This window comes from Sturnus vulgaris, chromosome 19 (assembly GCF_052056855.1).
Source record: "Sturnus vulgaris isolate bStuVul1 chromosome 19, bStuVul1.hap1, whole genome shotgun sequence".
Lineage (NCBI taxonomy): Eukaryota > Metazoa > Chordata > Aves > Passeriformes > Sturnidae > Sturnus > Sturnus vulgaris.
In genome coordinates, this window is record NC_142261.1 from 11,908,860 (window position 1) to 11,925,085 (window position 16,226).

The 16,226-nt window shown below is 46.4% G+C and overlaps 1 protein-coding gene across 6 annotated transcripts in view; it reads left to right on the forward strand.

Annotated features, from left to right (window-relative positions):
- Positions 1-73: 73 nt before the first annotated feature.
- Positions 74-16,226, forward strand: part of FBXW8 (F-box and WD repeat domain containing 8) — a 53,255-nt gene continuing 37,102 nt past the window's right edge. For 4 of the 6 annotated variants that reach the window (XR_015807718.1, XR_015807719.1, XM_014894446.2 and 1 more), the window contains exons 1-4: positions 1,154-1,462; positions 4,227-4,331; positions 10,541-10,705; positions 10,955-11,043. Coding sequence is in view for 4 of the 6 variants with exons in the window: in XM_014894446.2 (XP_014749932.2) it covers positions 1,166-1,462; positions 4,227-4,331; positions 10,541-10,705; positions 10,955-11,043 (656 nt within the window). In the remaining 2 variants the exon portion in view is untranslated. Of the gene's footprint in view, positions 392-1,153; positions 1,463-3,430; positions 3,626-4,226; positions 4,332-10,540; positions 10,706-10,954; positions 11,044-16,226 lie in introns of those variants that run through there. The other 2 variants (XM_088176300.1, XM_088176299.1) reach the window with 2 other exon arrangements.

Sequence of the window (16,226 nt, forward strand, 5' to 3'; positions counted from 1 at the left end):
GGAAAGCAAGTTACAGAATCACAGACTGGTTTGGGCTGGAAAGGTGTCCCCATGGACAGGGACACCTTCCACCATCCCAGGCTGCTCCAAGTCCTGTCCAACCTGACCTTGGACACTTCCAGGGATCCAGGGGCAGCCACAGCTGCTCTGGGCACCCTGTGCCAGGGCCTGCCCACCCTGCCAGGGAACAATTCCTTCCCAATATCCCATCCAGCCCTGCCCTCTGGCCACCCCTGAGATCAAAACGAGCCATCACGACTCCCGCTTGTATTAACAGTGGATCATGACAGCTCCACAGGAATCGTTCTGAAGACTTCAGTGCTCGTGGCCTCTCTGCTGCCCTGGGCAGAGGCTTCACAGCGTCATTTGAATGCAACCTTTGAGCACCAAGGTGTGTTGATACTGGAGTGAAACTGAACCAACTTTGTGTCCTTCCCAAAACGCCATCAAAGTGGCAGCTCTCGGGCTGTGGTGGCTGCAGGAGGTGGGTGTGATTCAAGCAGCAGAACCCCTTCCCAGCAGGTGAGGTGGGCACAGCAGCAGTGAGGCCACCCCTGCCCACCCGCTTGGCTTCAGACATGGCCAAGAGAAGGGAAAAAAATGGCCTGAGACAGGTACATGGGTCACTCAGAGCGGCCACTTCCATGGGTAAAAACCCACTCGTGGGAGCAGCTTCTTCCTGCAGGACCGGCCATGGCTGTGAAGGGGGCTGAAGGCTCCCAAAAGGGTCAGCCATGGCTATGATGGGTCTGAGGGCTCCCAACAGGGTCAGCCATGGCTGTGAGGGGGCTGAGGACTCCCAGCGGGACCAGCCATGGCTGAGGGCTCCCAGCGGGGCTTTGGGTGCCCAGCAGGACACTGCCCTGTCCCCGGCCATGGCTGTGAGGGAGCTGAGGGCTCCCAGCGGGGCTCAGAGCCCAGACCGACCCTGCCGCCGCCGCGGCCTCGCTCGGCAGCGCAGCTCTCCACAGCCCTCAGGCCGCCATCGCCGCCCTCGTGTGTGGACCACAAAATGACGGCCGCGGCCCCAACATCGGCTTCATTCCCGGGCACCGGTCCCGGCCCCATCGCCGGCCGCGGTCCCGGCGGCGGCGGAACCTTGTGGCGGCGGAACGCGCGGGCGCGGGGCGCGGTTTCCGTGCCGCGCCGGGCCGGCCCCGCCGCCATGGCCGCGGTGCCGGCGGAGCGGGAGAGGCCCCGGCGGCGGGAGGAGCGGGCCGGGGGCGCGAAGCGGCGGCGGGAGGAGCCCCCTCATGAACCACCGGAGGAGTCCCCGGAGAGGCCGGGAGACACCCCGCGGGAGTCCCCGGCCGAGCCCGGGTACCTGGCGCTGGCCCGCGGGCTGCTGGCCGGCGGCGCCCCGGCCCGCTGCAGCCCCGCGCCCGCCCGGCCCGCCGGGGAGCCCGCGGGGGATGGAGCCGGAGATGGGGACGATCTGCTGGGACAGCTGATCCGAGACCTGGTAGGGCTGCGCGGGGCTGGGGGCGGCCCTGGGGCTGTGCCGGGGACAGGCCGGGCCCAAAGCGGGGCAGGCGCTGGGTCTCGGTACCGGAGCACGGAGAGGGGCTCGGCTGAGGTAGCACTGGGAGCAAAGGAGACATTGAATTTGTGTTCCTGTGTGCTTGTTTATAACCTCAGCTTCTGAAAACACATCCTTTTATAAAGTGTTAACCCTGCAAAATCTTCTTGTCCTATGTAATGGCACAGGGTGGGATTGTTGGAGTGCCCTGTGCGGGCTAGGAGTTGGGCTCGATGATCCTTGAGGGTCAATAATATTTTTTTTCCTCTTAAGATTTTTGTTGTTTACTCTGGCAGTTTGATGCAGGTGTAGTAATTAAGGATATCCTGCCTTGTGACACAGCAGCATAGTAAGAAAACAAGTTTTAATTCTTTAAGTAAAGGAGTTAATTTGGAAATACTCTTAAATACAGTTCTGGACCAGATAAAAGTTATTTTGGTAAATCCTCTAAATGCCATGAGATGTTATTTACAGTATAGGAAAACTAGGGGGAAACCGATTTTCTTATTTCTCGCTAACCTCACTATGACTAATTACTCTTTGCTTAAAAAAATTAAAAGGAACAGATTAAATTTCTGTCTGCAAGGCACAAATTAATCCATTTACAGAATTAGTGCTCCATTAGCACAAAGGAGCCCGAATCTGTCTCAGAGGGGCTGGTTGTATTTGAGTTTTGGACTCATTCCAGTAGATTTTTAGATGGACTGGTGCTGACTTAACATCCCTGCTTCCTTGTGCTGAGGACAAGCTGCGAGAATTTTTGGGGTATGGGAAGACCTGGATCTGCCCCTAATGTTAGGATTGCATTAGAATGGAACCAGTGTGAGTTTGTGCTGTGCCTTCAGAACCTCAGGCAGATCCCAAATCGGGATCATCCCCTTGGCACTTTCCTAACCCCCATCCCTTTGTTTCTTTGTAGGTCTCTTCTGCAGCTACTCTTCATTTAAACTTGGACCCCTTTGCAGCACTAAAGTAGAAAAAGAAGGCACTTGTGGGTTTATTTGAAGCAGGGTATAAATCCTCTTGCAGCTCAGTTTATAAAAACCTGCATAGCTGTTTTTTGCTCTTTTCCCCTCCTTTCCTTGAGAGCACCGTTGGTGTTGAGCGTTGTGTCAGCACTGCTGTGTCTGCAGGCCCTCAGTGCTTGCAGTGAGACCTGTGTGTGCATCCAGCCAGCCCAGGATCTGCTGCTTGGACACGAGTCAAGTCCAATTTGGAAGGAACACATCCGTGGTGCTGCCGTGCCTGAGCTCATAAGCCCGCAGCTAACAATCCTTGCCCAACAGTTCCTGTGATTTGTTTGGGCAGCCTGTGGCTCCAGAGCGGTTCTGTGGCTGTTGGAGCTGGGCAGGATCACATCTGGCCAGCTCGGAGCCTGCCTGCATGTGGCCGTGGAGAGGTTCCCTTTGTGTTTTCCTTCGGTGTCCCTGCTGGACAGGATGGGATTTACAGCACACGAAAGCAAAACAGATCCTGCGGATCCGCAGCGGGGAGCGGAGCCAGCGGCCCCAGCGCAGGGCAGGGAAAGGAGCTGTTTGTGCGGGGAGATTGTGGATCTGGAGGGAGGGAGCAGCAAGGTTGGCTGCAAGTCCTGCTTTAAGTCACTTTAGAACAAGTGGGAGGTTCCAGTGTGAGTGAAATGATGTTTTATTGCTAAAAAAACCTGATGGGAACATTGCCCGTATTTGTGTTGTCTAAACACTTGCCTGGTGTAGAATATCTTCTGCTTTAAAAACCACACCACCACATTATATTGTGATTTCCCTGAGTAACTCTGATTTAAATAAACCCAGAATACCCCTTCTGTTCTATTTTGGTGCTGATACCCCTTCTCTTCTACTTTGGTGCTGCAGGTGGCCCAGATTTGAATGAGAAGCTGTAGGAGAGACCTGCAAAGAAACAAAGGTACCAGAGTTAGGGAAGTGCCAAGAGACAGGAGATGATCCTGCTTTGGGATGCCTGAGCTTCTGAAGGCAAACAGTGGAGATGGGTTTTAACTGAGCAGCTGATTTTGTTCATGAGGATTGATAGACAATGATCAGGAGCACCTGGAGGGGGACACAGACAGAGAAAACCTTGGAGGGCAAAACTGGTCATATAGAAATGGTCAGAATCAGCTGATTTGGCTCTTTCTTTATTACAGAGTATGAAAATTTTGAATATCCAGACAGGATAAGAGAGAAGATAAATCTTGTTGTGATTGCTGCAAGATGTAATAATTATGAAATTAAACCAAACAAAATACATCTAGGAAAAATCTATGTGCTGCATTTAGATGTTAGCTTAAATTGAGGGATTTGGCTTCAAATTTTTTTTTAGATGTTCAATTAGTTAAAGGAGGGACATTTCATATTAAAAAGACATTTTTATGTTAGTAGTGAAAGAAATCAACATCATTTCCATTCAGTTTTATTTAAAATATTTGTTTATTTTTCCATCACATGGGATTGAAATCTTGCAAGTGAAAGTACTAATGGGTATATGTCTTCAAAGTGCTTATTTAATGAGTCTTTTTGTCACTTCAGCCAAACTATGTTACTAAAACTTGTTTATTTGCCTTTCTCTGCCCTTTGAAGGACCATGAAAGGGAGGAGAGGCAGAACTCCTGATGGAGCTGTGATGGCCCTGAGGACATCCCATTCCTTCTCCTGCTCTCAGACTGTGTTAAAGCAGCCTCACAAATGATATTCTCCTTTTTCCTTTCCAGAATGAAATCAATGAGGTTCCTTTCTTTGATGTGCAGCTCCCTTATGAGCTGGCACTGAAGATATTCCAGTACCTGGGTAAGGCTGAGCTGGGAAGGTGTGCTCAGGTAAGTGCTGCTGGCAGTTAAAGTGCTAATACCACTTAAAACTGGCAGAAAAAGTGAAAAACCAGGCACCTCGATGTAGGCAAGTGGGGTGGTAGCCCAAGGAACTCGGCTGGTTGTGCTTTCACTTACAGGAGACAGTTCCAAAGCTGAATATTGAAAATGTAGTGGTACCTGAGCTGGATTTACAGCTGCACTTGAGCTGAGTTAGTTAGAACATCTGTGGCTTGGGCAGCAGCAAAGTCTTCACACTGAAAATAAATAGTGCAAAGATATTTTGACTCGAGTCAGTGTGTTTAGAAGCATTTTAGATTCAGGTGAGTGTCTTGCAGTGTTTAGAACTCAGCACTTGGCAGAGCTCAGGGCATGGCAAGAGCTGCTCCTCCCACTTTCCAGCATGGGATTGAACCACAGGCATTGGAGTAGTAACTTCTTGTCTGGAGTATTTCCACCTGAGGCCAAATTCTTGAATGACCCTGATTTCCTCCCCCTAGTCCTACAAGGGATTTCTGTTTTTCTTTTCTGGTACTTTCAGGTAATGCTCTCAGCAGTCTGCACTCAGGCATGGTCTATAATTTAGGTGTAGTTGTAAACTGCCTGTCTCTTCCAGAACTTTCCTAGCTGAAACACTCACTCTCACCTCATTCTGCTTAGGGTTGTTCAGCCCACACTGTTGGGCCTCTTTATTTCCTTTCTTCACACACTGAATGAGGAACCTCCTCTCTGAATGAGTCTTCAAAGCAAACTTAATTGGCAAGTGCTGATTACTCTGTGAAATCAAGCAGAATATTGTGGGTATAATTCCAGCTTCTCCTATGGCCACTATTTAGGATTCCAGGCTGATGTTCATTAACTCCTATATGCAGAGCACATCTTGCAACTTCACAAAAATCCAAACAAAACCATTTTTTGTGTTACAAACAGTCTAGGGCATGGTTTGAGTGGAAGAGAAAAATGTTAATGTGTGAAAACTGAGAAGTGATGGACAGGGGCTGTTAAGGATGGTAAACTAAAGTCAAATATTCTGCAAATAGCCCAGGCTTTGAAAGGAAATTGGGCTTTTAATGTTCAGTATGAGTGTGTTGCAGTGTTAAATAGCTTCAAGTGGTTATTGCTTAAATCTTTGACTTGCTAATGCCTTTTAGGAGCAGGGACTGTTTAAAGAAAATTAATTCCTCATGCAGGGCTGCTTTTGCAGAGGGGAGAATTCTCTAGGATTGTTTTCTGACACTGTCCAGGACAGGAAGGCTTTCAGATATGCTCAAATTTCTGTCCCTTGGGGTACAGATATGCCATCAGTAAAGGCCACAGCCCATGACATGGAACAGGGTTGCATTTTTGAAGTGGATTAGTTTAAGGTTATCCTTTCACTCTCTCTTCCCCCCTCCTCAGGCATGATCAGTTTACCTTATGGCATAGTAAAAAGATTGGCTGCTGTAGGACTGGTCCTTTTCCCTGTGCTTGGGGCTGCACTGGATTTCTCTCCACTTTACTTTTAAGCTTGAACATGTTTTCATAAGATGTGTTTAACACAGACGATTTTCCACATTTCTCATTCTCCTCTTCCCAAGGCATTGTTCCTTTGTGGCAGCTGACAGGTAGCTGAGCAAGTGCCCAGTGTTTTACAGGGCTTCCCCAATCAGATGAATATCCAGTGCAGAGCTGGCTTCTTTTTAAGTGTTCAAATGAAAAGCAGAGCCATAAAAATAAATAGAATTTTCATTTTTCTCTTGGTGGTTTTGTTTCTGAAGGGGGGGAGCCCTCTTCTGTTCCATGGAAAACCCTGCTGCTTTATGGTGTTATCCTAGAAAGGTTTTTTTTATTAAGGTGCCTTGGGATTTCAGTGAAATTGGGCCAGTTGGTGGAATTGGCATCATGATCCATGTGAGTGCCTTTGGAGAAAACCTGTTTGCTTAGTTCTTTATGCCAAATTGGTAACCAGCTCACAGGAAAGGAGCCTGACTGCAGAGCCTCTCTGAGATTTAATCACACCACAGACTGTCTGGAGAACTTTAATTTCACCTTGATATTTCCCTCTCCCTCGCTTCCCCACAGCTTTTCTTTGATTTTTGGAATTAGTGCTGTAATCCACAACCTGTCTGTGTGGCACTGGAAATACAAAAGCCTGTAAATAATTGTCCTCAGTGCCTGAGCTCTGCTGGGTCTGCAGTAGGGGGGTGACATCCAGTAGCATCCACCAGACCAGTCCCTGCTGATATCCCACGTTTGGAATTCAGGGAGAAAAGTATCCAGGGTTTAATGTAGCACAGAACAGGCCAGAGTAATGCAGAATTTTGCCCTGTGAGCACTTTTTAATTGTGTTCTGACCATTGGCAGAAATATCTGTGCCATGAGTGGCTCTCCTGTGGCTGTGAGCAGGTTTGGGAGCAGTCACTCCTTCCTCTTGGTCAGGATGTAGAGGGAAAGGAAGAACAATCCCTTGGGACACTTGTGACAAACTGAAATGTCCTTGTGTGATTTGGGGCTGATACTGTAGATACATTAATTTTTCCCATGGCCTGAGGACCTGGCCTTTATGGTTCAGCTTGGTGATGAGGGGATGTGTTTGAATTCAGCAGCACTGAATTCTGGAAGTTTTGTTTCTGAGCAGATCAGTGGGAAATTCCCTTGACCTGTTAGGTTTTCTTCTTAGAGAAGGTTCAGAAGTGTTTACCAACACAGGAATTGTGTATGTATCTAGGGCAAGGGAGACTGTTTCTAGGAATTTAGGGATGAATTGTCGTGCATAAATCAAGAATTTCAGCTGCCTGCCTCCAGGGCTTCTGGGATTGTCAAACTGTTGAGGCTTTAATGTTTATACATTTACAAAAAGAAAATGGAATGTGGTTTTTGGAGCATGGGTTTGCATCAAGGTTGTTTATGGGTAAAAGCCATCATCCATCCTCCTTGTGATTCCCAGAGAGAGCAGGGAAATGGAAGGATAAGGGTAAGGATATCCCTGGCCTGGGCTGTGCCCCCAGCAGGGCACCAGGAAAGGAGGGGGGGATTCTGCCCCTCTGCCCTGCCCAGGTGAGACCCCACCTGCAGAGCTGCCCCCAACCCTGGGATCCCCAACATGAGAAGGACCTGGAGCTGCTGGAGTGAGACAGAGGAGGAGCTGCTCCCGGGGCTGGAGCCCCTCTGCTCTGGAGCCAGGCTGGGAGAGCTGGGGGTGCTCACCTGGAGAGGAGAAGGATCCAGGGAGAGCTCAGAGCCCCTTCCAGGGCCTAAAGGGGCTCCAGGAGAGCTGGAGAGGGACTGGGGACAAGGGATGGAGGGACAGGACACAGGGAATGGCTTCCACTGCCAGAGGGCAGGGCTGGATGGGATATTGGGAAGGAATTGTTCCAATTATTCTGGGGAGGGGCTGGGATGGAATTCTCAGAGCAGCTGTGGCTGCCCCTGGATCCCTGGAAGTGTCCAAGGCCAGACTGGACACTCCAGACAGTGGAAGATGTCCCTGCCCATGGCAGGGGGTGGCACTGGGTGGTCTTTAAGGTCCCTTCCAGCCCAAACCATTTTGTGCTCAGAGCTTTGGACAGAAAAGATGAGCAGCTTCCATCAGAATGGCTTTGGATTAAACACTTGGCACTATTTTTTGTACTGAGCTCAAAGTCCAGCTAGTTCTAATTGAGGCCCCTGGTCTCAGCAAATGAGCCTTGACTCTGCCTTTGTGTGTCTGGGGAAGAAAATAAACCTAGTGAAATAAAAACCATTATCAGATGCAGAGGGATGAATAAACCTTCATTAGGATTTGAGCCAGTTGATTTAGATGGGATTAGAAGAAATTTTGGATTTGATGGAAGAGGTGGAGTTTTTTTAGGGGGAAAAATATCCCCCAGAGGCAAAACCAAATAGCAAAGCCTATGTCAGCAAAAGCCTTTGAAGTCCTTCAGAACATTATTGCTTGCTGAACTATAAAATATAAAACTGTCCCTGTGTGGAGCTCAGGGGAACCCAAACTTTCTTTGCTGAGAACACTTGTAAAAAGATAATAGGAACACTGAAGACAAAATTAAATTCAAGACTCCAAATCTATAAACAAGTCTGTAAGATGCTGTCATTGATCCTTGCTGGAGTTTCTGTGCAGTTTAGATTTGGAAACAGTTTTAACAAGAGCTTTGCACATCTCAGCTCCTCTCCAGCACCCAGCTTTTGGGTGCATGTAAATAAAACCATAATGCCCTGGCTTTTGGGGCCTCACCTGAAACTCCAAGTCAAGCAGATCTAATAAAGCTGACTTGAAGCCAATGGCTGGTTTTAATGCTGCAGCTCACAGTGGTGCTGTAAAGTGAAATGCTTGAGACTCTTTATTAGTGATTTCGTGCAGCTGAGCCTCGCTCAGTGGGGTTTTACAAGGGATTGGCATGCGAGTGTGGGGCTGGAAGAAAAGGCTGGGTTAGGGACCCTTTGGAAATTCAGGCTTGTAAAGCAGCAGGGTTTGCTGTAATTTGATTGAAAAAAAATCAGGGTAGGATAGGATCTTTATTCCCCCTGAAAGTTGAAAAGGCAGTCGAAATTTTATGTAGCTCCCCCCCCACCCTTTTCTTTTGTTTTACTGTCTGTATAAAATGCTTTTAAGACCTTGAAACTTGAAAGGTCTGTGCAATATTGTCTGTTTTGGCAGACTGAAAGGTGTGTGTTTATTTTTGATTTTTCTTTTGGAAAGCAAGGCAAAAGCTGGCCTGGTTTGGCTGTGCTTCCCCGTGCGTGTTCTCAGGCTGTCCCTGTCAGGAGAATGTGCTGCTGTTTGGGGAGGGGACAGAGGTTCTGCCTGGGGAGCTCCACTCCTGCACCACAGCTGCTCTTTTGGTGTGTCAGCAGAAAGCTACTTTGGGGCTTTTTTTTTTTTGTATTATTGGAGCAATAACACAGATATTTATCCTACTTTCAAATCAAATTGAGAGCAAATTCCTAATGGTTTGGATTTGGGATTGCTTCTTTTTGGTGCTTTTGAAGTTGCTGAGTGTGTCCCTCTAGGGACAGGAGCACTCAGCACTCGGATTCCAGGGTGATGTGTGTTGCTGGAGAAGCCTCAGTGCTGGTTCTGTCACTTCAGGGCATTATTCTTGCCCTGTGCAGGTTATTTCTTTTGTCAGAGGATGGAAGGGGGTTGTCTACCTCTGCCACTTTGCACTGAGGTGTCTGGCTGATTAAGAACATTCATTTTGCTGCATTTAGATATTCCTATTTGAGCACTCCTCTTCTGTGCAGGTCTTAAATCTTAAAAACACTGTCAGGTTACTCAGATCACCCCTTCTTTCATCATATTAAACATTTTTTATGTGTGTGACTATGGAAAAAATGACAAATGAATATAAAGAGATGGTCCTGGGAGAGTTTGTGTCCATGGGAGGCTTGTATTCTTGGCATAATCTGGGGACTGAAATGAACATTAGATGCTTAATTGTAACTTACTAAAAATGATGTCAGTCTCAGAAGGTGCTTTTAATCTCTTTAGAAACAGAGCACAATTGATTGCTGCTTTCACCAGTCGTGGCTTTCATTGGTTACGTCTGTTTTTTTAAATTAAGAATTACAGAGGAAAAAAAAAAGCTACTTAAGTTGGCTCCTAGCTCTTGAATCTTTAATTCTGAGCCCACAATTGATTGTGATGAAGCTGTTCTCTCTGGAATGGGCAGCAACTTGAGGCTGCTTGAAAAACTTAATAATTCATTCCTATTTATGCATACTGTAATACAATAGGTTATAAATCACTAATGTCATACCCCTAATCAGGCGTTGTCAGTGGGACTTCAGAGATGTGGTGCTGTGATCTGAGAGGGTTTCTGAGCTACAAACGTGAAAATAAATTCATATTTTTGCTCTAAGATCACAATTCTCTCTTAATTGTTTTCTTGCTGCTTTTCCTGTCAAAAGTTTCCAGTCACTGATATTTCAGGTTGACAGTGTGACCACTAAACTGGTGTGCACGTTATGTGGAGTTTTATTGGAGTATAAAGTCAGTTATTTCCTGCAGAACCCACAGAAAACAAGCCTTTTGTTAAAGGTCTGGGGTTTTTATACACTCAGGTGTATAAATAGTGAACAAATATATTTGTTTAAGTAAGACTTTCATCTTTGTACAGGCCTGTATTAATTGATACGTTTATATTTCCTTATTTATGAATAGAAATATTTCATATTTTATATGAAATCTAATGTTTCCTTATACATTTCTGAGAGATCCATAACTAAACATTGATTTGTAGGTCAGCAGGACGTGGAAAATCCTTGCAGAAGATGAAGTGTTGTGGTACAGGCTGTGCCAGCAGGAGGGATACCTGTTGGACACGAGCATCTCTGACCATTCCTGCTGGAAACTTGCCCTCAAAAACTGCAGAGCCAGAGAGCACATGCTGAAAACCAACTGGAAGGTGAGAGGGAATTTCCTTACAGGGATCCAGGTGCTGGGGAAAAATGGGAACCTGGCTCGAGCAAGTGGGAGAGGAGAGTTGATGTTGTGTTTTGCAGCTTCTCTTTTCCAGTTGACAGCTGCTGGGGGGATTTTGGGGTAGATGTGTCTTCTCTCAGCAGCATTAGCAAAGCTGGGAGTTGGGCAGCAGCAGATTTTGGTGGATGAAGGAATGGATGAACCGGGATGAACCCCTGTGTCCTCTCTGCAGAACCGCGTGGGTGCCGTGAGCCAACTGCGCTACGAGCCCGGCCGGGTCCTGTGTGCCGTGAGCTGCTGCGACGGCGTGGTCATGGCTGGGTGAGCACCGGGCTGGGCAGGGCCCACACTTCTCCTGTGCAGGGTGTAAGGTTCACCCCATCTCCTGTGCACTGTGTAAGGTTCACTCCATCTCCTGTGCACTGTGTAAGGTTCACCCCATCTCCTGTGCAGTGTGTAAGGTTCACTCCAGGTTTACCAGAGGGTGTAATGCCCACCCCATCTCCTGTACAGTGTGTAAGGTTCACTCCAGGTTTACCAGAGGGTGTAATGCCCACCCCATCTCCTGTACAGTGTGTAAGGTTCACTCCAGGTTTACCAGAGGGTGTAATGCCCACCCCATCTCCTGTACAGTGTGTAAGGTTCACTCCAGGTTTACCAGAGGGTGTAATGCCCACCCCATCTCCTGTGGAGTGTGTAAGGTTCACTCCAGGTTTACCAGAGGGTGTAATGCCCTCCCCATCTCCTGTACAGTGTGTAAGGTTCACTCCAGGTTTACCAGAGGGTGTAAGGTTCACTCCAGGTTTACCAGAGGGTGTAAGGTTCACTCCTGGTTTACCAGAGGGTGTAATGCCCACCCCATCTCCTGTGGAGTGTGTAAGGTTCACTCCAGGTTTACCAGAGGGTGCAATGCCCACTCCACCTTCTGTAGAGTGTGTAATGTTCACTCCACATTTACAAGAGTGTGTAATGTTCACTCCATCTTTCATTGAGTGTGTAATTCCCACTCCACGTTTACCAGAGTGTGTAATGCAGCAGTGGGTAGTGCCCACTCCATCCTTACCAGAGTGTGTAATTCCCACTCCATCTTTTACAGTGTGTGTGATTCCCACTCTGCCTTTACCAGGCTGTGTATTGCCTACTCCATCTTTTACAGTGTGTAATGCTCATTTTATCTTCACTAGAGTGTGTAATGCCCAGTCCACCTTCACCATCTGAAATCTCAGGTGCTTCTTTTAATAAATTCCAAGCAGCACCTCTTTGAAGCATAAGAATGGATTCACCTGCAGTTCCTGGGACAGGCTTCTCCTTAAGTGGCTGATAAGGATGATTATCTAATATTTGCCCCAGCAGTTCAGATTTTTATGGAACTGTTTAAAAGTTACCTCATGTACAAATAGTCCCTGTAAAAACTCAGGTGCTTTCTGATCCCCTTTTTGTTTTTTTTTCTCCTTTATGTTTTTCCACAAAAATCTCTTAATCACAAGGATATCTTATCACAGAACAAAAATTACTTTTCTCCATTCTTAATTAAAAGACAGCCTGGAAGGAAAATAACCCACTCAGAATAGATAAACTCAAACTTCTCTTTTCCTAATATAGAAATTTTCTGGACCTTGGTTTAATGTTAAGTATTCATGTGGTTTATAACTCTTAAATACAATTTTTAGAGCCTCACAGATTTTTAGAAGAGGTTACAGTGATTCTCTCAGTAAGTGTGAGGCTGTAGTGTGTTTGAATTTCACAGGCTCAATAATTAGTAACCCTCCAGAAATCACATGAGTAAATTAAAATTATGTTTTATATCCTGGGGAGCTGGGACATTGTCCTTGACATACCAGAGTTCAGTGTTTTATGGTAGCACTTCATGTTAATGGTGCAGGATTAGAGAAAACTGCTTCTAAAATACTTTGAAATTCACAGACTGGTTATAAGAAAGATGCCTGGAAAACTTTAATTCATGGAAATGCTTTTAAATGCTCCTGGATAACTGAGAGCAAGATTGTAAACTCACACAGCAAACCCAGTTGTCTCCATGCTGCTGCCAAAAACTCCAGCTCTTCTTTTCCTTCATTTTCTCCTTTGTATTTATATCCAAACATGCAGTAGATAGGAGTTATGCAGATTAAATTACATTTCTGAAGTATTAAACTCAAATAGTCCATATTTTGACTTGGTGTATTACAGAAATTGGGTTGTGACAGTTGCACACACTCTTTTCACATTGGTCCTCCAGTTCCTCCAGTATCTCCTGATTCTCTTGGTGAATTTACTTCAGGAGTGTGATACAATTAAATAATTCAAGTTCCTGAAAATAGATAAGTAGATAAGAGACCACTGAGGGAAATCTGCATTGTATATCCTTTAGAAAAAGTCATGTTCATTTAAATTACTTCCCAGTAATTTCTCTGAGAAATAAATTATCTCTTTATGAAGCTGTGGGCATGTATTTGGTAAAACAACATGAGGAAATTAGAATTCAGCTGTTTGAATTTACCTGGTGAGTAAATGAAAAGTTTAGAGTATTAGAACACAAAAATTATGTTATATCCTTTCCTGTTTACTGCTTGTCCTTCATTCTGCTTTGTCTCTTAATTTGGTAAATATCAAACAAGGGAGACTTCAAGCTATAACTAAAACTTCCAAGGGCATCAGCAAATTGTGCAGGGAAATACTTTATGTGCATTTGGTAAGTATTTAGGATATTAGGGAATATTTTGTCGGGGTTTTGTTGTTTGCTGTGTTTTTATTTTTTAAATCCAACCATAACTGTCCCCTGTCTCTCCCAGCTTATAAAATTGTACTTAATGGCACTGTGCTTTCAGATTTGTCATAAAAGTGTAATGAATCTGGTGATCAATAGCAAACTGTTGCATTCTTTCAGTACTGAAGAAGTAATTTAATAGCTGAGGTTTACAAAGTCAATTCTCCTCTCAGTATAAATATCAATTATCTGTTACATTTAATGATTCTCTCTCCTGTTTCACAAACACTCGTGTGCTCAGTTTTGCATGGCAATAATGAGTGATTGCAGAGGGACCTGTGTGTCTGGGCTGAGCTGGTGTGTGAGTTTGCAAGGTTTGGTGCTGCTAATCCAGACCTGTGGGGCATTTCCCAAGGTTTTTCTGTCCAGGGTTTTGGGCCATCACCTTTCTTCTGTCTCAGGTTGCTGCACTGGACACTCAGGGCTGCTCAGTTTTTAGCAGGTTTTTGATCATATTTCCCTCAGCCACTTCTGGTGCTCCAGCCCCTCCAGGTCCTTTTTGTCCTGAGGGGCCCAGAACTGGACAGAGGATTGGAGGTGCCCCAGGAGTGCCCAGTGCTTGTCACTGGGACAGCCCAGTGCCCTTGGCCTTGTTGCACAGCTGGGCACAGCTGGGCTGGTCACCAGCTGCTGTCACCAGCACCCCCAGGGCCTTGCCCACCTTGTGCAGCCACTCCTCCCAGGATTTTGGCATTCGCTGGGGTGGTGGTGGCCCAGGTAGGACCCTGCCCTGGTGATGTTCTGTTGCAGATGTTGTGGCACTGAGGTCAGGCTGAGATCCTGCATTTCCCTGGATCCTCCTTCCAGCCCAGCTCCTGGAGGGACTTCAGTGCCTGGGTCCAACTGGGGCCTTTCAGTTTAAGTCATTTTGAGCAGCACCTCAACACAAGGAGCTGCTCCTTTCTGGTGAGGTCCTTTGTTCTCTTCCATCACCTCCTGCTCAAAGGTGACCTGCAAAAGACTTCTTAGAAGCTGGGCTTGCCACTCTCCTTAGTTTCATAATGATGTCTGAAGCTTTTCCTGCTGGGAAAGGTGGGAAATATCTGGGTGAGCTCTGCCCCTCTCTCAGCACCCTGGGCTGGATCCCATCCCACCCCATGGAATTGTGTGTCCTAGTTTTGCAGCAGGATGCCAGTCACTTCCCCTTGGATCATGGGCCTTTCATTCTGCTCCTGTCCCTGTGTTCCAGCCTGGGTACTCTGAGCACAAGGCCTTCATTCCCTCAGCCTTTTCCTCATCTTTTGTCACTGTTTCTCCCTGATCCAATAAAGATGAAGATTCTCCTTAGCAATCCTTTTATTGCTAATGTATTTATAGAAGCATCCTTAATTCTTTTTCTGGCAGCAGCCAGATTAAGTTCTAGTGTGAGAGAGCAGGAATGCTGGGGTTGCAGTGTTTGGGAATCTTGGAGCAAGCCTGGAATCACTGTTTGATTTGAACCTGTGCTGTGCTAGGTGTGCTCTTGTCATCTTCACTGTCCTGCTTCAAACTCTGCTGCAAAGTGGAATCATTTTTATTTTAGTTGCTGTAGAGCTTTTTAATTTTTCTGAAAGGGAAATTTATACATGTTGTGAGCAGAGTGACTTAAACCAGCAGCTGCAGGTGTGTGATTTATAGAGGCACACTTTGAACTGGTTCAGGAGCAGCTCTTTATTAATCTGTGAAGGAAGCAAAGGTACAGCACACAGAAATGCCCTGTGTTCCATGCACTCTCCACTTCTGCACACGCTGCTGCCCAGGCTGAAGCCAGGAGATGGCAGAATATCAAGGATTGATTAAGTGCAACCTGAGCTGGGAGCGAAGGTGCCTGCGAGCAGCTCCCCTTTGTGCAAGCCTGACATCAGATAATTCAATCTGGCCTGCACGCTGAGCTTCTTGTGTTTGTCATTAAAATTTCATCCCAGTGGTTACGAGGCTTGTTTTCTGGGTCAGCCCCTGAATCCCTTTTCATTTGAGCCAGTGGTGTTTGTGGTTACCTCACTCCCAATCAATGTTGTATTTGCCAGCCTTTCTACAGTTACACGTCTCGAAGGATCTTCTCTAAAGGGATGATGTTCTCCCCCTCATCCTCCATTCAAATGGAGTTTCAGCCCTAAGTCATAGCATACTTAAAGCAATTATATAGCTGCTTGCTTGGCTTTTAGAAATTCCTACTGGTGATGAGGCTCACTGTGCCTAATGCTGTCATTACTGTGCAGAATGCCTGGATTGCTTCACTTTCTCTTAATAAAATCTGGATTTATCTGGGTTGTTTTTTTAAGCAAATGCATGTTCAGACAGTAAAATTGCTACTTCTTTGCTACTATTTTTTGTTGGGTCCTCCTGGACAGAGTGATCTCAGAACATGCATCTGGTCCTTGTTTGACCTTGTCATTGCAGAGCATCCCGTGGTGTGCCATGCCCATGGCATGTTGTGAAACTGTTGCTGCCTGACTGGTTCTGAAATACTCACCTGTGGCTGTTCCTGAGCCCTGTGGTGAATTTACCTGGTGCTGGTGGTGCCCATCTCACCTCACAGCTCACCCCTAAAACCACACCAAGCAGGCTTTGAGGAGGATGTGTTAATATTTTAATGTTGGCATAAAAAGCACCGTGGCTTCACTGCTGCTGGTGGTGGCTCTGAAAACAAATAAACAGAAGAGGCCCAGAGTCAGACGACCCTTCCCAAGACCCAGAACTATAATATCCCACCTTTTCCTTTCCTTTTTTCTTCAGTTTTCCATGACTGAGTGGTGGCCTG